Raw genomic sequence first — 16,630 nt, forward strand, 5'->3', positions numbered from 1 at the left:
GTTAACTCTCCGTGTTATAACAATTGAGTTCTGACGATATTATCTCAAAGCATAACAAATAAGTTTGGGTCGACTCAATATGATTGTTCTTCTATCACCATATTCTCAAAGTTGTTCTAGGACAATCGTTGCACTTAACAATATTTTAAGATCCGGAAAACATGATCACTAACAACACCTGAGCTAGTTTTAGAGGCAAGACTAGGAATCAGGTTTTACCGTTTATCATTCCACACGTGCATATGAGTTTTCCACTGAATCGCATATTTCAGGATCATAGCGGTTATAGCACAGAATATAAACTCTTAATTACAAATATGAAAATATAATAATACAATAGTATTGCCTCTATGGCATATTTCCAACAGCGACTTCGACATCTTCTTCTATGTTGGTCTGTGGCTTGGTCCGGTTTCTCCAACCCTCTGAACCGGTGGTGATGGATTGCAAGCCTTTCCTACGTAGGGTGATGCTCCAGTTGATGCTGCTTCAACGATTTATAGATCTCATCTCGAGGGCGAACAACTATTGCGGTCTTTAAAGTCTGATATGACGAAGGCGTTTGCAGGTGTCGCTTTTCCTTGCTGTTGGCTCAGTGCGATTTTCAATCTCCAATGGGCGGCGTACAATCGAACAAAAAGACTAGTATGATTTTTAATGTAATTTTATTTTTTACTGGCTGTTCTACGTCTATATTCGCCTTTATTTTTCTCAATATTAATCATTTAATCAGATGTGGTGTCATTATTAAAAAAATGGCTGCATCTGCATATGCACATGGTGCACATGCTTACTTACATTGACATGGCTCTCCTCGAGAGTTCCTTGCTTCCAAAGCAAAAGGCCTCCAAATAATAATCATGCGTATGGATGCGAATCTCGAGTTTTAAATTTGCCTTTGCAACCGGAAGCAAGAGGGATCTCGATCCAGCGCCGCACGGACAACAAGGTAAAAGCCACGACCGTTTGCTGTACGAACCAATAATTCTTTCAACATTTCCACGATCCACAGATTGCCATGGACGTCAGGCATGGCGTATGCAGGTTAAGCCATCTAGTTCTAGAAGAAGATGAACCACGCAATATATAGGCCGCCATGCAGGATGGTGCCACACAACACACATCCAATCAACGCACATCACTTCCCCTTATGACACAGTTAACCATGGATAAGGCATATATCGCCATCCTCTCCTTCGCCTTCCTCTTCCTGCTCCACTACATTCTAGGCAAGGTCAGCAATGGCAGGCGCAGCAAGGGCGCCGTCCAGCTGCCGCCGAGCCCCCAGGCCATCCCGTTCCTCGGCCACCTCCACCTCCTGGAGAAGCCGTTCCACGCCGCTCTGTGCCGCCTCGCCGAGCGCCTCGGCCCGGTCTTCTCGCTGCGCCTCGGCTCGCGCCGCGCCGTGGTCGTCTCCTCGGCGGAGTGCGCCAGGGAGTGCTTCACGGAGCACGACGTGATCTTCGCCGACCGGCCCCAGTTCCCCTCGCAGCTGCTCGTGTCCTTCGACGGCATCGCGCTCTCCACGTCCAGCTACGGCCCGCACTGGCGCAACCTCCGCCGCGTCGCCGCCGTGCAGCTGCTCTCTGCGCACCGCGTCGCCTGCATGTCCGGCGTGATCGGGGGCGAGGTGCGCGCCATGGCGCGCCGGCTCTTCCGCGCCGCCGCGGCGTCCCCCGGTGGGGACGGCGCCGCGCGGGTCCAGCTGAAGCGGAGGCTCTTCGAGCTCTCCCTCAGCGTGCTCATGGAAACCATCGCCCAGACCAAGGGGACCCTGTCGGAGGCCGACGCCGACACGGACATGTCCGTGGAGGCCCAGGAGTTCAAGAAGGTGGTGGACGAGATCATCCCGCACATCGGGGCCGCCAACCTGTGGGACTACCTGCCGGTGCTGCGGTGGTTCGACGTGTTCGGAGTGAGGAACAAGATCCTTGCCGCGGTGAGCAGGAGGGACGCCTTCATGCTGCGTCTCATCGACGCCGAGCGCCGGAGGGTTGACGGCGGCGCCGAAGGCGACAAGAAGAGCATGATCGCCGTGTTGCTCACTCTGCAGAAGACGGAGCCGGAGGTGTACACCGATACTATGATCATGGCTCTCTGTGCGGTAAGTCTTCCAATAACACTCGGTGAATTCTCTATAGAATTACTCACGTCACGATCTCATCAATAACACTCGTTTTCTCACTGAACTCTGCAGAATTTGTTTGGGGCTGGGACGGAGACCACGTCGACGACGACGGAGTGGGCGATGTCGCTGCTGCTGAACCACCCGGCGGCGCTCAAAAAGGCGCAGGCCGAGATCGACGCGGCGGTGGGCACCTCTCGGCTGGTGACCGCCGACGACGTGCCGCGGCTCGCCTACCTGCAGTGCATCGTGAGCGAGACGCTGCGGCTGTACCCGGCGGCGCCGCTGCTGCTGCCGCACCAGTCCTCGGCGGACTGCAAGGTGGGCGGCTACAACGTGCCGAGCGGCACGATGCTGATGGTGAACGCGTACGCCATCCACCGGGACCCGGCGGCGTGGGAGCGGCCGCTGGAGTTCGTCCCGGAGCGGTTCGAGGACGGGAAGGCCGAGGGGCGGTTCATGATCCCGTTCGGGATGGGCCGGCGGCGGTGCCCCGGGGAGACGCTGGCGCTGCGGACCATCGGCATGGTGCTGGCGACGCTGGTGCAGTGCTTCGACTGGGAGCGCGTGGACGGTGCGGAGGTGGACATGACGGAGAGCGGCGGGCTCACCATCCCCAAGGCCGTGCCGCTCGAGGCCGTGTGCAGGCCGCGCACGGCCATGCGCGACGTGCTTCAGAGCCTCTGATGATCCAACTTCGTTCTTGGCATCATAAAATGCATGGACTGGTGGCGTGCTGAAATAGTAGTAAATAAACTTGTGAGCAGAGTCAAGCTAGCTATCATCATATGTAAATTACAGGTACGTGTCAGGGTTTTGTAAGAACTAGCTAAGCTATCTAGGTAGCTAGCTCGTAGTACTACCAAACCAGCAATTTGTAATTTAGCTTGTATCAAGAATGTTTTGTATGGAGTAACTATTTATATCATCTCTCTCTAAAATTGCAAATAAAAAAATGTCGGGAACGAACGTTCATGGTTTGGGCTTACACCGATCTGGACACGCGAGGGAAGGGCAGCTTCACTTAGAATCTGAGACTTCGAATCAAAAATAATAATATCATTTTTTTCTTGTATTTGCAAATAAGCGGATGATGGAGGAACAGAAAACGGAAGCGGGAAATATCCACCTGTGAATTTTCATGCGGTTTTGTTATTTATACGGTTACCTTTTTTTTTAGGGATTTATACGGTTACCTGAAAATGAAATTTGGACTAGTCAATTCTTTGGGAGAAAGAGCGACACTCCGAGGTCCAGGTGGGGAGCAACGCCGCAAGGCCGGTCCAGAACCTCGTTGGAGACTGGGACAAAGGCGGTGATGGGAGGAGGAAGATGAATGGGCCGACCGTCGGGTCGATCTCCAATGGTTCTGCCGAAAAGAAGCGTGCAGGACGTTTAGATGCACAATGCTGTCCCATTTTCTTGCTGTTTGGTCCCATTTTCTTATGATTCCCGTCAAACTACCAGTTTACAACACATGCCAGACACAAAATCCCGTAGCTAGAAGGAGTCCAAAGATGTGCGGCACTGAGCAACATTTCTGTTGTTGATTCTTTGTTGCTTACCTAAGCACCATTGCCCATTGGGTTGGGTCAGGACTCAGGAATGGATTCCATTTGAGGTGCAGCCGTGCAGGACTCTGGCTGGTAGTACACCCCAATCGCGTTTCAACCTGAGACTACGGGTGCGCAAAAGTAGATCACCGGACGCACGTCTGTTTCCACAAGGCCACTACTACGGGTGGATTTTCACGGGCGTGTCCGGCACTCTACCCACGCGCGCAAGCAAAACATGCCACGGCGGGTCAGGGCAGCACCTCGTGCTTGTCATTTAACCCGTGCTGCAGTAGAGCCTAGAGCGTGACCATGGGCCATGGGGCGGCGTGGGACGGCACCGGCCGGCCGACGACCGGCGGTTCCCTTCCACCCGAGGCGATGCCGTCACAACTGACAAGGCAGCGTTAACAGTTTAGTAAATCGGCCAAGATGGAAAAACGAACTGAAGCCTGTAAACATCTTATTCAGTCATGAATGAGGATTGCCCAGACTGCGTCCTTCTTATCTGTCAAGTTCACAAGCCCAGGCTACAATGGCCTACCATTACTTGTCAGTCAGTCGCAAGGGCTTCAAGATAAATGGGTAAAGCAACGGGTAGCTCACATCTACAACAAATGCAAACAGAGTTGTGACCACTGTCGAACAGTCATGGATGTGCCGAACACACCGTAGAGGTGCCTTGGCAGGTTAACTGGGTATCTTCAGCTTCTGGGTCTTCTGCATCACGACGGGCAGCTTACGGGCGACAAGATTCGGGTCTGCGTATGCCGCGGAATCAGAAGGATACCCTTCCTACATTATGTGGAAAATGGATTAGAAACATAAATTAAATTGCAGTTAACTTGTTCAAAGGAAAGTACTTGTGAGAGAGAGAGAGAGAGAGAGAGAGAGAGAGCATACCGCAGACATGGCAGCAAATGTTGCTTCCCTCCAGCAGAGTTCACGCAGTACAACCGGCTTCGCTTCCTTACTTCCAAAAGAACAATGTAAACGGGTATCCCTCAATCTCATTAGCGCACCATCAACCCTAAGCTGTGGAATGTGGTATATGCAGGGGTAATAAGAAGTCGTTAGGCTCCTGTGACTTATGTATAAATGGATCTTAAAATAGCTATTAATGTTCAAGCATCTGCACATGAGACTGCCTGCCGGCGTTGTGCCCAAAACCACACCAGCTTGGTGGGTGTCATGCTTGAATTTAAGCTTCCAGAATTCTAATCCCCTTCAAAAGGGTATTTGTTTTAGATTTTCTGAGAGTCAACCTTAGACCTGGTTTATTTGAGAAGAGTGAACACACTGAAGAACTGTAACTATTATAACACTAAGCTCTTGCCATTCTTTGTGGGAAAACTGGAAAAAGTAGAATTATATACTAAAAGTAAAACTATTTAGCGATTTGCTTCTTTGTGTATGACATTACATGGCACTTATAGATTCTCTTACTACTAGAGACACATCAGGTGTAAAATGCAGGGCAGTAGATCATACCCAAAAGCGCAAGAGCAGAAACCAACCGGTTGGCATCACCCTCTGCAGACATGCAATCAAAGAATATCAAGTATGTTGAATTAACCATAAAAATAAGTATGTGAAACTAAAGTTGATGTTACGATACAAAAAGTCCAGTTAAAAATAAGGATAACTAGGGAGAACTTACCACTCGCGCTGTAAGGAATGAAATACCACTATCAGCTAGCTCATCTTCATACAAGATAACCTAAATATGTCATGTCAGGGTAAACCAATGTATAGAGCAATCAAGAACAATTTAATCTGTTTCCGTACCTCATCGTAGAAAAGAATTGGTTCTTTTGCAGAAAGGGCAACAAGGTCTATCCTGTCATCAGTGTCCTCCCAACACAAATTGCTACATTCATCTAAACTTGTTTGCGTCTGGAAAAGAAATAATGATGGTCAGACACCTACCAGTACGAGAAGTAAATCAGCTTAAGGAGGCAAATGAAGCGAAAACAGGTGAAATTAGAGTAGAAGTAAGGTACATACAGCGTCTTGGTTCAGAACCACATCACTCCCACAGTATGGTGTCGTGAATGTATAGTCATAGTCAAGTACCACTTGATCAGCAGGATTACTGCAAGAAAACATATACTGAATGAACCTTCTCTTGGTTCTTTGCCTAATAAAGCCACAACACGTTAAATTTCTAGTTAATTATTCTACAAACAGAGACTGGAGTGGAGTGAACATATACTCGTTGATTGAAATAAGAAATGCACAGCTGACCTTTTTTATAGTATTTATTGACATTTTTTTATAGTAATGCACGACTGACCTTCCCACAGTAAAACATAAAGGAAACCATCCTAAATGTATTTCTTTACTGTGTTGGTACTTGTGGCGAAAGCTTGACCCTTTAAGACAAACAGCAATGCTCCCATATAATAGTGACCCCAAAGAAATCCAAAATACTTTTCACTAGAAACACTTCCTAGCATGAATAAGTAACAGAGTACAGGTATACAAGAACCTTCTGAATTTCCATTTTGCTGCAGCAGGAACTTGAACAGGTGGCAATGCCTCTTGTTTCCATGCCTTGAGAGCATCAAGCGCATTGAAATGTAATTTGACACCAGTTTGAGCATTCTGAATAGACACAAAACTCTCTCCAAACACCATCTCAGGTAAATGTGTCGTCTGAAGTTTATCTTCATATCTGAAGAAGAACATTGCATAAAGGTTTCAATTAATTCATACACAACCATTTATATGGTTACAAACCAAGGATCTACTAACAGTGGACAGATCCAATATTAGTTAAGAATGCAAAATGCACTCCTTATGACAAATAAATCAAAACCAGTAAGAAATGTTATACATATTGCCTGACTGCACGCAGCAATAGAATGACGGGTATGCTAGTACTATTTGTTAATAATCGATTACTGGTTCATTGCTGGAGATAACAGAGGAACGATGATTCAGATTTCATGTTTCAGTTGGCAGGTGCGGCAGTTAATTGGTGATGGCCAACAGAGTAAAACATAAAGGATTCAACCTCCATGGCTGAAGAACATAAGCATAAAAAACTTAAGTAGTTTTAAATTCCATGAATGACCAGCAACTAAGCAAACCATACCAAATTCCTTTCTACTACTATTACACAACAAAAGGAGTACGGACACAGGACAAATAGGAAATCTACCAGCAGACTGAATATGATTGAGTACCAGATAATGTTCAAGCTATATCAAGCCAAGAATATGAGTTTCCAAATCTCTACTGCGCTAATCAAATGGAAAGGGGAAGAAAGGTTAGGGTTTAAGGTTGGGGATGGCTCGTACAGGCTCACAGATGCGGAGTTGAGGATGGGCCCCTTGTGAGTCTGGATGACCCAGCCCTTCACCCGCACGCCGCCCGGAATCGCCTCCGCGCCGGCCGCTTTCAGCTCGCCCGCCGTCGGGCCGTCCCACGCCGCCGCCGCAGCCATCTTCCGCTGCGTCCCGTCCCGGTCTCTTGCTCTGGTTCGGTCGCTAGTCAATACGGACCCACTCTGTGCTCTAAGAACAGAGCACATTGCCGTTAGCATCACGACCGTCTGATTAAACATTGATGGCTGTGATTCACTGCTACTTCTGTCAGAAGAACGTTTCCTACGTAGAGTACTAGGTAAAAACACATGTTCTGTCGATTAAATGTGTTTTCTATTCCCAAAACTACATTTTTAGCTAAATACGTACTCTCTCCATCCCATAATATAAAAACGTTTTTGACACTAAACATTCTTATATTATGGGACGGAGGGAGTAGGTAATAGTAGATGCAATGCATTGAGCCCAGATCATCTACGTAGATAGTAAATGCTCTTATGTCTTTTCTTACAGAGAGAATACTTATAACAGAGTACTTGACATAAACACGAAAAAATGAGACAAAAAAGAAAACGGCATCACTAGTCCACGTGACACAATCGCTAGTCCATTTTATAAAGGTCAGGATAATGTTTCATTTTAGATGTCAGTCTAACCAATTAAATCTAAAACATCAGCACAAAGATAATACCTTCAACAGAGGGCGTCCACATATAGCGTCATTGTTATGTTCTAGCAATAAAGGCATATATAGGTTTTCACTTGGAATGTTTGTTTTGAAAACACCGATTATAATATAGACACATACACTCGCACCATCACGGACACACACTCACAGAACATCTACTGAAGAGGGTTGGAGTTGTGGAGCTTCAAAATTGATGATCGGGGTTTGATCTTTGGGTTGGAGTTGTGGAGCTTCAAAATTGATGACCGGGGTTTGATCTTTGGTGGGTTTATGGTACCATCGCTACGGTTTTAACCATCCAATGATTGATTTTTTCACTATCGGGGTAATGTGAAGTGAAGTTTTAGTCATTATTTTTTTTTTGACAGAAAGACTGTAAGGGAACCCCCTACAGTATAATTTATGCAACAAACCCAAATTGCAAGTACCATGACTTGAACCTGGGTGGGTGGGAAGGCATCGGCCCCTTCCCACCACTAGGCTATGCCTTATTCTGCAACCAAAACTGTCATGGTGTCCCTCAGACATAACCGGCATTAGTTTGTTTATTTTGGATAGATTTTGTATAAGATAATGGATGGCGATCTGAACATGGATTTTTTTCAACTATTTCATTTAGAATTTTGTTTTCATTGCCGCTTGATCATATGCTAGAGATATTGGTGAAACGACGAAAGTACTCTTCTGAACTTAAGCTTAAATGAGCTCGGATAAACAGTAAAATCGAAAAAAAAATATGAAAAAAAACTGTTGTTAACTTTGACAAATGTTCTAAGTGTTCGTAAATTTTTATCATGAGATCACATTCGTGGAAGGTGTGAAAAAAATTCAGTGCTCCAAAATGCTTTCGAGAGTAGCATTTTCGGAGCATCCATTGTTTTTTCACTGAGTGGAGTGGAGTGACTAGAATTTGGTCCGCGAAGCAGATGGGGATGAATATTTGTGGGGTCGGGTTGACTAGTGTGGGTCGGATCTGCCATGGCGGACACACCCGGCCTCCCATATCCGTCTCAAATTTGGGTTGAATATAAAGTGTGCCGGTCAGTCCGGGCGTTTGGGCTAGTACAGGGCATTCGTCTGGGTTGGCTTTTTTTAAGACCGGGTTGTCCGCCCTAACGTTTGGAGCCGGTTTGAGGCGTCCGACTATAGATGCTCTCAATGCACAAGATGCAGATTTTTTTTGTATTTTATAAAGAAAAGAAAGAAAGAAAAGTATATTTTTGGTCCTCAAGTTTTAATGAAGTAGACATTTGACTTTTTTTTGTTTGACATTTCCTCTCATGTTTTAAAACTGGACACGTTTAAACCAAAACCGGAAACCAAGCTGTATTGGGCTGGCATGTCCTCGGTTTTGACTAGAACATCTCAAGTTACTGCCACCCCATCTCATCTCATCTCTCTGGGATGCAGAGGCAGCATTTTGTCGATCATCTTGTGTGCGTTCGGCCTCCGCACCGCCGGCGTAACACCGAGCTCAAGTCCGGCCACCTTGCGCTGGTGGAAGGAAGCACTACACCAGCTCGCACCACGCACGCCGCCACTCATCGTCGACGAGCCTGATGAGGTGGTAGACGGCGCATACGAGCAGGAGAACGGTCCAGCTCCTGAGCGAGGCATCGCGCAGGCGGCGCCGGCGCGTGTCGTGGCGGCGCCAGCGCGTGCGCCACTCGAGCGCACGGCGGGTAGCTTCCGCGCGTCGAGGTCCATGCCTGTGACGGATCGCGTCGGGAGCAGCAAGCCGGCGTTGCTGAGCATGACGCACGCGCTGTGCTTCATGCTCCCGCGTCGGCGCCATGTTGGAGCTAGTGCAATGGCCCAAAGCGTGTGGCGGCGTGCCGGTCGACCAACGTCATGTCGCCGCCGAGGAGGGCCACCAAGGTCCGCACATCGCTGGCGGCCACGGCCCAGCTCGCCGACGATGAGGCAAGTGTGATTACCCCGGGAAATGCATGCCAACTGTTCGATAAAATGCCTAGAATAAGGTTTCAATACCAGCCCAATACCGCTCCATTTTCTGGTTCTGGACGAAACATGTCTGAATTTGAAACACAAGGGACCAAATTTCGACGGAAAAAAGATGAGGGATCCAATGTCTACTTCTTGTAAACTTGAGGGACCAACAATATACACTTTTCTCAAAACAAAACAGATATGAAACTCAAACAAATATTCATGTTTGTCTCGATAATGTGCAAGAAGGATATATATATACAAGCATGCATAGAGTGGTGTTCTTCAGTTCTTGCATATTAACTGAGATTCATTTTTGCGCTTGCAGCATACAACGAAGACAAGTTGCGACTTCAGTGAACGAAGGTCTTCGCTCAGGCTCAGTTAACCAGCATTGCTCCATGAGTTTCCTCCATTCCGGGTTACATGAAGTGGGCACTGGCGGCCTCAGTGTGTCACTCAAAATGCCCCCTGCACACTCCCAATGGGGACTAATATTAATCTTTACTCAAGAAGAGTGAAGGTATGTTTTCAATTAAATTAGCATATAAATTTACCACTGGGTTCCCTGAACTTGACAATTACATGCCCAGGTCCCTAAACTTGTAGAAATGAGTAAATTCAACTACCTAGGTAACTAGTAACTATATACTGTAATTTTGCTATAATTTACTGTTTGGCTTTGTGTAGGTCATGTGAAAATAACGAATAACTGATGTTTTTTTGTTTAAATTAAGTTAACATAGATCCTTAAAACATACTCGCTTTGCATGACCTTTCTTTTCAAGAAGATCTCAAGCTTTAACTTAATTACCTACACAAAGCTATTTAAGTAGTTTGAGCTTATCCCTACTCACAAGTATATGGTTCTACTCATGTTTAAGGACTTAAATGTGCGGTTCCCAAGTTTAAGACCCAAGTGGTATAACTACAGAACCATGGAAGTTCAGAGAAATGCCATTTATATATAAACAATTCAGAAGATGAGATTTCTACTACAGCCTACAGATGGATGATCATACTGTTGCATACCTATAACTCCTCCATAGTGCATGCCATCATATGGATCCTCACCAGTGAGAATTTCCCACATCACAACACCAAAAGAATAGACATCGACCTGTGTTACCATAAAGATGGCGTATTTGAGAATACAAAACAGAAGAACATGTCAGGCCTAAGTATATTCTAGAAATTTTACAAATTTTTTTGTCAGCGTGTGTTAAATTCTGCAAGAAAATTCTTTTTTTTCATGAATCAAATAGGAGGAATGCTCCCGTTCATGTTTAAAGTGAATTCTCATTAATCGTTTCTCCTTCTATATCACAAAAAAGTAACGTCTTGGACATGCTTCCAGTCAAACTTTTAAAACTTTGTCTGCAAATATCATTTTAATTGTTATGTTTGAAAATTTTAACATCATATCTATAGATCTGTCTCAAAAAGCATTTCTGGAATATCATGTTTTTCAGTCTTGTACATATATTGGTACTATAAATTAGTGGTCAAAGTTATATCTCAAAGACCATGTCAGTATCTAAAAAGTCACTTATTTGTGATATGAAGAGAATATATCACTCCCGATGAGCATGTCAAATATCTTCAACTTCATGCCACAGTTTGAACAATGTTACATTCATATGACTGATAAGTATGTCGTATAACCTTTGTGCATGAATGTCAAGTGAAATTGTGAAACAAACACAATGCTATAATTTGTTTTCTTCGCAATTTGTAGCACCTCCACACTTCCAGGTCATTAAAAAGATTCATCATAATACCTTTTCAGATACTTTGGTGCCGCTCATTGTCAACAATTCTGGGGCCATCCATGGAAGAGTTCCTCTCATTCCACCAGAAACCATGGTGGCTTGTTTCATCTTTGATAAACCAAAATCAGCAACCTGCAGTCATTGTTTCTCTATTATGGCCTTCATTTATATCCAGAAGTCCATCATATGTATTTTGTAAATGCATATCATTTTCTTCAACCATTCACATTTGAAACTCAAATACAAAAAAAAATGCTATTGGAAAACTGGAGTTCTGGCATACCTTGCATATGGGACGAGAGGGATCCTTAACATTCACTAGCAAGTTATCGCATTTCAGATCAAAATGGACAATGTCCTTGGAGTGCAGATATTCCATTCCAATGGCGGCATCCATTGCAACAAGTACCCTCTTGCGCCAATCGAGATATTTGTCCTTGCGACTGAGTACTTTCTTTAGAGATCCATTGACCATGAATTCAGTTACAGTAGCTAATGTCCCCCCTGGCCCATTATTCACAACCCCGTAAAGTGCCAGAATATTTGGATGGTGAAGTTTTGAGATGATAGCGGCCTCCCTCCAAAATTCTGTTATCTGCATGATATTTATGTTTAATGATGAATACATGCTGTATTTCTCAATTTCAACCCTTGCATTTAGAATAACGGTATTGTTCCACTAAACACAAGCTTCTTATGTTTCTTTTTTACACTAAATATGTTGGCCTATACAGCATTGTCAGAATGACATTGTTTTAACAAACAGTGAGTTTCTAGTTTACAACAGATGCAATTGATATGGCTACTCTTTGGATCCGTACGTGGTCCTTACTACATCATGTGGAGGCGTGAATACTCTAGTTTCTTAGTGCACCCTTACCTGGCCAATTTCATAAACTGGTCCCCTTGATTGCAACTTCAAATAACGCAGGTGAATTCATATGGGCTTACCAGTTTATCTGCCTGGGATGATTGGTATGAAAAACAACTGTTATTTATCCGTTTAATGGCAACATCTGTTCCCCTCCATTTTCCATGAAAAACAGTTCCAAATGCTCCGGCGCCCATCTCACGAAGATCTTCGAGGTCATCGTTGCTTATTATCTGCCATTTGTATGACATCAACTTTAGGAAGATGTCCTTGTTAATGAAAAAGTTAGGAAATGTGTTGTGAATAATATTTTCAGATAAATGCCTTTCTTATGTCTCTGACAAAAACAATCCTAGCTTGACATGCCTATGTTACAGACTAGTACATGTGGAACTAATTACAAACCTGGACATTACTCATAAGATCTCTGCCCAACACTGCATTTGCAGGCAGAGATTTTTCACTGCTCTTGGTTTCGCGTAGCTGACGGTAGAAGACAAAACAGAAGTTATATGGTTAACCGTTCCATCAAATTGTACCATATGAAACATGGGGTGCAGATATGATGACATACCTCAGCCTCTGGGATTGATGGTGCAGCATTATCTTCAGCTTCATGCAATGGAGCTCTGATTTGAGGATTAATGATGCCAGTGCCAACCGAGCGAAATCGAGTGATTTCTGATGCATGCTCATCTGTTGTTGGACTGCTGGGTCGTTCTTGTATTGTATCACTTGAAGCACGCACAAGAGTATTTGGTTGCAGGTTTATTCTTTTGTCTAAAGGTGTAGAAGCAAAAGGAAGCAGCGATGTTGCAGGACCTGCAGGCTGGTTCTTCTGGATGCTGTTGGTTGCAGCCGACCTCTCGGGATACTGCAAGTTTGCACTGATGTTGCCGCCGCCAGGACTAGTGGATTCATGACTAGGTTCAGATATCTCCACCCTGTTGTGCGGTTGGAAATTAGTGTTCCTCCTTAGTGAATTCGATGGCTGCGTCGTCACACTACTGTTGTCCAATGGTATCTGAAGCTGTTTCCTTGGTGATATTTTTTCCTGTGCCCCAGTAGTTCTGTAAGTGTCTGTGGCAGTCTGTTGATGCTGCACCGTGGATTCAGAAGGCGCAGATGCACCAGGGGAAGCTTTACTAGTCTTTCTGGCTGCAGAGATCATGATCTCTTCGTTACCTTGTGCCTTATAATACTGGTTGATCATCCGTCTCTGGGTACTTGGGGGCGTCCTCTCCAGCTGACCACTTGCCGTCACTGGCGGTACCGCGATGCTCTGCAAGGGCTTGCTTTTGATGAGCACTGAAGCTTCCTCTGTTCTGCCTGCCGGCGGCCCTGCTTCCACACTGATGCCAAACATCAGCTGGTCCAGGTCATTGGCTGAGGATCTACCGACGCTGTGTGCTCTCGGCTCATAACCTGGTGTGGTGATGATCCCATTGACAAGAGCGATGAACTGCGCCTCTTTCTCGGCATCTGATGAGCCTTGTACCACGAAACGCACGTGGCGCTCATCGTCCTTGCGAGAGAAGAGGTACATGTTGATCATTTCTCTGTTTTCCTCTAGCACAATGCACTCATCAATCATATGCCGGAGGTCATCATCGGAGGTGATGGAGATGAGCATGCTCAGTTGCTCCCCCGGGAGGTGGTACTTTATCGTGTGGGCTCTCCTTATTAGCCTTGTTGTCTTGCTGACCAACTCTTGCCAAGAAATGTCCCGGCTAACTTTCATCAGATGCCTGTCACCACCGATGTACCGGAGCTCGCCGTCGCTTGGCCTTGGTAAGAAAGTGCCGCCGAAGTTGCAGATAAGCTTTATCTTCATTGATTTAAAATCGTAGTAATCTCGAGGGAGCTGTCTGCTGGTGAAACTCAGTGGACCAGATGTTGGCAGATCCTTTGGTCCTTTCAGGTCAGAAATGTTAAATTGTTCCACCCAGTCCATGTTGCTGGTGTGGTGCTGTTCTCCTTGACGGTAATCAGAACGATGGACTACTTGTGTTTGCTCTCTCTTGCATAAATTCAGAAGAAATTTCTCGCCAATCTGTCAGAACTAGCTCAGTACATGGCGTTGGTCATATTTTACCGAGAACTTTGTAGACCTAGGATATACAGTCTGTCAGAAAAAAAAAATCTGAGACAGCTAAAACTAAGACATACAAAGATTATACAGAAGCTTAAGAGAAAAGGAACCCACAATTGAAAGGAGAAGAAAGGTAACTAACCTCTTGAGAGTTCAGGCTGCTACTGGGACTCAAAACTTCATGGTTGCCAACAGCTTCATATTGCTTGCCACAGTGCCAGTGGTGTTTGAGATACTAATATGATGAACAGGTGAGTGGATTCAGGTTTAGAAAGATTGTTTCTGAGGGAAGTTGGATTGGAGTTGGTGAGTTGCTGACTCACCTTTGAAGCAATGAGTGGGTGGTGTCTGCAACACTTAAGTTTTATTACTAACAATATATGTCATGTGGACTGTTGAAGAAGATTCCATCATCAGCTGCCACTTAACCTGGGGCAAGGGGCGGCCCTTGATACCTTTGTTGTCGTTGTCAAATGGCAACAGGATATGAACCATCGTCACTATATGGCCGCCCATAGCCCAGTTGCATTTGTCATTTTGTTTTCTCTTCTTTAAAATGGGCGCCGTCACTGCTGAAACTTGGCTTCCGGTTGTTGATAACATATTTATTATCAAATATGCATGTTGCAGGAAGGTAAGCAGTGGCTGTCATGCATTGGTATTCTAATCTAAGGTTGAAAATGGTACTACTGCAGAAAGATTGAACGTTTCTTTCCCAGGTAAAGATAAAGCTTACGTATGACTGGTTGACCTATGACTTTTTTACAAAAGTCTTAACGTTTAATCTCCTTTCACTTTTGTATCGTTTGTGCTATCTTCTACTCCTCTGTTCCCAAATGTAAATATTTTTTCTAGAGATTCCAACAAGGGAGTACATACGGAGCAAAATGAGTTTTATATATATATATATATATATATATATATATATATATATATATATATATATATATATATATATATATATATATATATATATATAGGACGGCTGTTTGGGACACCTAGGTGCCCAGGCTCCTTACTTCTCTATCTTCGGATTACTTTAAGATGTGTGCCATTGTGTTGGGTATAGACACTAACGGGTATACCCGTTTGCAGTATTAAAGGCGGAGAGTTATTGCAATTTACTAATTAATTTCAATTAAATGCATGTTAATTAGCGGCCACTTACTCTAATTTGGACGGAGGTATTAATTAGCATGCACACACCAAATACTTGCTTAGAAAACAAGAAACTGCCTAATTTATTCATGAATGTACGTGTGAAACAAGAAAAAATTTCTGTAGTAATTAATGCATAGAAGGAAATTATTAAAAATTGCCTAATGTTTTTTGTGCATAATAGTAGTATTACTAACATGCCTTTTAAACAGATTTAGGTGTGCGTATAGTGGATATTGTGATTTTCTGCCTCCGCTATGGTATAAGAAAAAACTTGTTTCTCCTTGTACTCTACCTAGTTGTTTTTAGGGTATATACCCAGAAATTATGTGAGGATAATATGTATTTTTTGGTATCATTCATCAGTATCATCACATTTGATACATGTCTATCGTGGTATGTTGTATAGGTATTCATTTATATGAACATAGCATATCATTTGTCGAGGTATTTAGTTTACGTATTTGTATCCACTTATAAAATGGTAATGACATTTACGAGTATGTACCAATAAATTTCACGTCGAGGTATTCACACAAAAATGTTGAGATGCACTGTTATTTTAAAAAAACTTAAGTATCCACTTACAAATATATCGAACTACGTATGTAGGTTTCTAATACATAGAATAAATTATAGGGTATATACGTGCATGCAAATTATTTGGAATAAATTATAGGGTATATATATCTGCATGTATCTAATACCTAGAATAAATCATAGGATATATACGTGCATGCAAATTATTTGGAATAAATTGTAGGGTATATAAAAATACCTTCAATGAATCGTAGGGTATGTACATTTGTAGGTATATGTTCCAATATGTAGAATAAATCATGCAGGAATCATCTACAATTAATGATCGTGGAGGATACAAGTGCATGCACATAGAAAAGGAAAGCAAATTATTTGGAAGGGTAGTAGTGATTATTTCTAAGCAGGAAATGCATTAGCGGGTTGGACCCGAACAAGGTGCCCAGGCACCTAGGTGCCCCAAACATTTTACCTATATATATATAGGAACGGAGGGAGTAGTTTTCTTCATTTTTACTTTGTTAGCTAACTAAGAATGAAAGAAGGGTACGC

The 16,630-nt window shown here is 44.1% G+C and overlaps 3 protein-coding genes and 1 long non-coding RNA gene across 5 annotated transcripts; 2 read left to right on the plus strand and 2 right to left on the minus strand.

Annotated features, from left to right (window-relative positions):
• Positions 1 to 1,098: 1,098 nt before the first annotated feature.
• Positions 1,099 to 2,927, plus strand: LOC109743483 (cytochrome P450 81Q32). Its single transcript, XM_020302575.4, has 2 exons — positions 1,099 to 2,104; positions 2,198 to 2,927. Exons 1-2 carry the CDS (start codon positions 1,151 to 1,153, stop codon positions 2,810 to 2,812), a joined length of 1,569 nt encoding a protein of 522 aa, XP_020158164.1. The 5' UTR covers positions 1,099 to 1,150; the 3' UTR covers positions 2,813 to 2,927.
• Positions 2,928 to 4,092: 1,165 nt separating this feature from the next.
• Positions 4,093 to 7,231, minus strand: LOC109743484 (TIP41-like protein). The gene is made up of 8 exons (XM_020302576.3): positions 6,984 to 7,231; positions 6,170 to 6,355; positions 5,686 to 5,773; positions 5,467 to 5,574; positions 5,339 to 5,398; positions 5,170 to 5,211; positions 4,582 to 4,713; positions 4,093 to 4,473 (listed from the first exon to the last, which is right to left on the minus strand). Exons 1-8 carry the CDS (start codon positions 7,226 to 7,228, stop codon positions 4,369 to 4,371), a joined length of 966 nt encoding a protein of 321 aa, XP_020158165.2. The 5' UTR covers positions 7,229 to 7,231; the 3' UTR covers positions 4,093 to 4,368.
• Positions 7,232 to 9,366: 2,135 nt separating this feature from the next.
• Positions 9,367 to 11,624, plus strand: LOC141022155 (uncharacterized). The gene is made up of 3 exons (XR_012183176.1): positions 9,367 to 9,621; positions 9,977 to 10,171; positions 11,438 to 11,624. It is a non-coding gene; the product is annotated as an uncharacterized lncRNA (long non-coding RNA).
• On the minus strand, positions 9,777 to 14,770 carry LOC109743481 (uncharacterized). Of its 2 annotated transcripts, none has more exons than XM_020302573.4 (8): positions 14,526 to 14,770; positions 12,866 to 14,416; positions 12,697 to 12,774; positions 12,372 to 12,524; positions 11,704 to 12,015; positions 11,430 to 11,552; positions 10,681 to 10,768; positions 9,777 to 10,119 (listed from the first exon to the last, which is right to left on the minus strand). In XM_020302573.4, exons 2-8 carry the CDS (start codon positions 14,243 to 14,245, stop codon positions 9,959 to 9,961), a joined length of 2,295 nt encoding a protein of 764 aa, XP_020158162.1. In that variant the 5' UTR covers positions 14,246 to 14,416; positions 14,526 to 14,770; the 3' UTR covers positions 9,777 to 9,958. The 2 variants fall into 2 exon arrangements, with proteins under 2 accessions (XP_020158162.1, XP_020158163.1); XM_020302574.4 differs by having other exon boundaries at positions 12,866 to 14,402; positions 14,526 to 14,751.
• Positions 14,771 to 16,630: the final 1,860 nt, after the last annotated feature.

This window comes from Aegilops tauschii, chromosome 5 (assembly GCF_002575655.3).
Source record: "Aegilops tauschii subsp. strangulata cultivar AL8/78 chromosome 5, Aet v6.0, whole genome shotgun sequence".
NCBI lineage: Eukaryota > Viridiplantae > Streptophyta > Magnoliopsida > Poales > Poaceae > Aegilops > Aegilops tauschii.

What these genes read in the sequence shown, in the direction of transcription:
- LOC109743483 (XM_020302575.4), top strand. Translation starts at nt 1,151, where the DNA reads ATGACACAGTTAACCATGGATAAGGCATATATCGCCATCCTCTCCTTC. An exon ending in TGATCATGGCTCTCTGTGCG is followed by an intron (nt 2,105 to 2,197) that starts GTAAGTCTTCCA and finishes TGAACTCTGCAG; the next exon opens with AATTTGTTTGGGGCTGGGAC.
- LOC109743484 (XM_020302576.3), bottom strand. Translation starts at nt 7,228, where the DNA reads ATGCTAACGGCAATGTGCTCTGTTCTTAGAGCACAGAGTGGGTCCGTA. An exon ending in GCAAAATGGAAATTCAGAAG is followed by an intron (nt 5,774 to 6,169) that starts GTTCTTGTATAC and finishes GTTTTCTTGCAG; the next exon opens with TAATCCTGCTGATCAAGTGG. An exon ending in TTCTGCTCTTGCGCTTTTGG is followed by an intron (nt 4,714 to 5,169) that starts GTATGATCTACT and finishes CACATTCCACAG; the next exon opens with CTTAGGGTTGATGGTGCGCT.
- LOC109743481 (XM_020302573.4), bottom strand. Translation starts at nt 14,245, where the DNA reads ATGGACTGGGTGGAACAATTTAACATTTCTGACCTGAAAGGACCAAAG. An exon ending in CATCCCAGGCAGATAAACTG is followed by an intron (nt 12,016 to 12,371) that starts GTAAGCCCATAT and finishes AATATCATGCAG; the next exon opens with ATAACAGAATTTTGGAGGGA. An exon ending in GCACTATGGAGGAGTTATAG is followed by an intron (nt 10,120 to 10,680) that starts GTATGCAACAGT and finishes GGGAGTGTGCAG; the next exon opens with GGGGCATTTTGAGTGACACA.